Genomic DNA, 1,115 nt, shown 5'->3' on the forward strand with positions numbered 1-1,115 from the left:
TACATTGGAATATCAATATCTTCATTTGTTCCATTTATTTGTTTTATAAATGAAATTAAATATTCTTTGAATTGTTGTTTTTCTTTTTTACCTTTTTCAATTTTCTTTTCTGGGATATAATTAAAAAAACATCTAGTCCAAACAATACAAACATGTTTCCAACTGTCTTTTATTGGAAAAACATCATTTATAATTTTAATAACTCGTTTAAGATTATCAGTAAATTTAAACGTATTATAATTCATTGTTAATACAATTCCTTGTAATCCTTCAGCTCTAACACAATCAACAATATTTTGAATATGTTTTTCATCAAATCTATAATAATCAGTATCATGAAAACCAGGTGTATCAATAACAACTAAATCACTTCTATCTCCTTCTCCAAAACATTTAGCAACTTCTTTTGTTTCTGAAATTGTACTATCACTAACTCTAAAAACATTCTTCTTTAAAATGAAATTACCAAGTAAACTTTTACCAACACCTGTTTCTCCAATTAAAAGTAATTTTGTTTGTTCACCTTCTTGTAAACTCATTATTTATTTTTTAGTTCCTATTTATTTAAATATTATTTCAGTGTATTTATATTTATTTTTGTTTTTGTTGAATGACGTTTATTTCATTTTATTTATTATTTAATGATATTTCAAACTATTTTAATTCACTTTTTTGTTTATTAACAATAACCCATTCATATTTGAAGTTTGTATTTCAGAAATACACAAATATTAATACATATTCAAACATTGATTCACTCAGTTATTATTTGATTATTATTCTGAAATAATTTAATAAGAAATATAATAAATAATAATAGAAATAATGAAATAAGATAATATGAAAGAATAATAATAAAAGAAAAAGATATAAATGATGATATTAATAATAAATGAAATTATACATAATAATATAATAATAATAATGATATATTCATTTATTAAATAAGAAATAAAGAAATAATAAATCAAAATTAAAATAACAATTAAATAAGAAATTAAAAAGAAGAAATAAACAGAAATAAAAAAGACAATAAAATAAAATGATTCATTCATAAAACAAGAAGAAAATCTAAATAATAAATGAAATAAAGAAATTATTTATTTTTAATAACA

The 1,115-nt window shown here is 18.8% G+C and overlaps 1 protein-coding gene across 1 annotated transcript; it reads right to left on the reverse strand.

Annotated features, from left to right (window-relative positions):
- EHI_157260 (AIG1 family protein, putative) lies at nucleotides 1-539 on the reverse strand (the record flags this gene model as incomplete). The annotated part of the gene is made up of 1 exon (XM_001914473.1): nucleotides 1-539. A coding segment is annotated over one exon (539 nt), but the record flags the coding sequence as incomplete, so codon positions are not given.
- Nucleotides 540-1,115: the final 576 nt, after the last annotated feature.

The sequence above is a fragment of the Entamoeba histolytica genome, genomic scaffold (genome assembly GCF_000208925.1).
Source record: "Entamoeba histolytica HM-1:IMSS scf_1104750518655 genomic scaffold, whole genome shotgun sequence".
Taxonomy (NCBI): domain Eukaryota; phylum Evosea; order Mastigamoebida; family Endamoebidae; genus Entamoeba; species Entamoeba histolytica.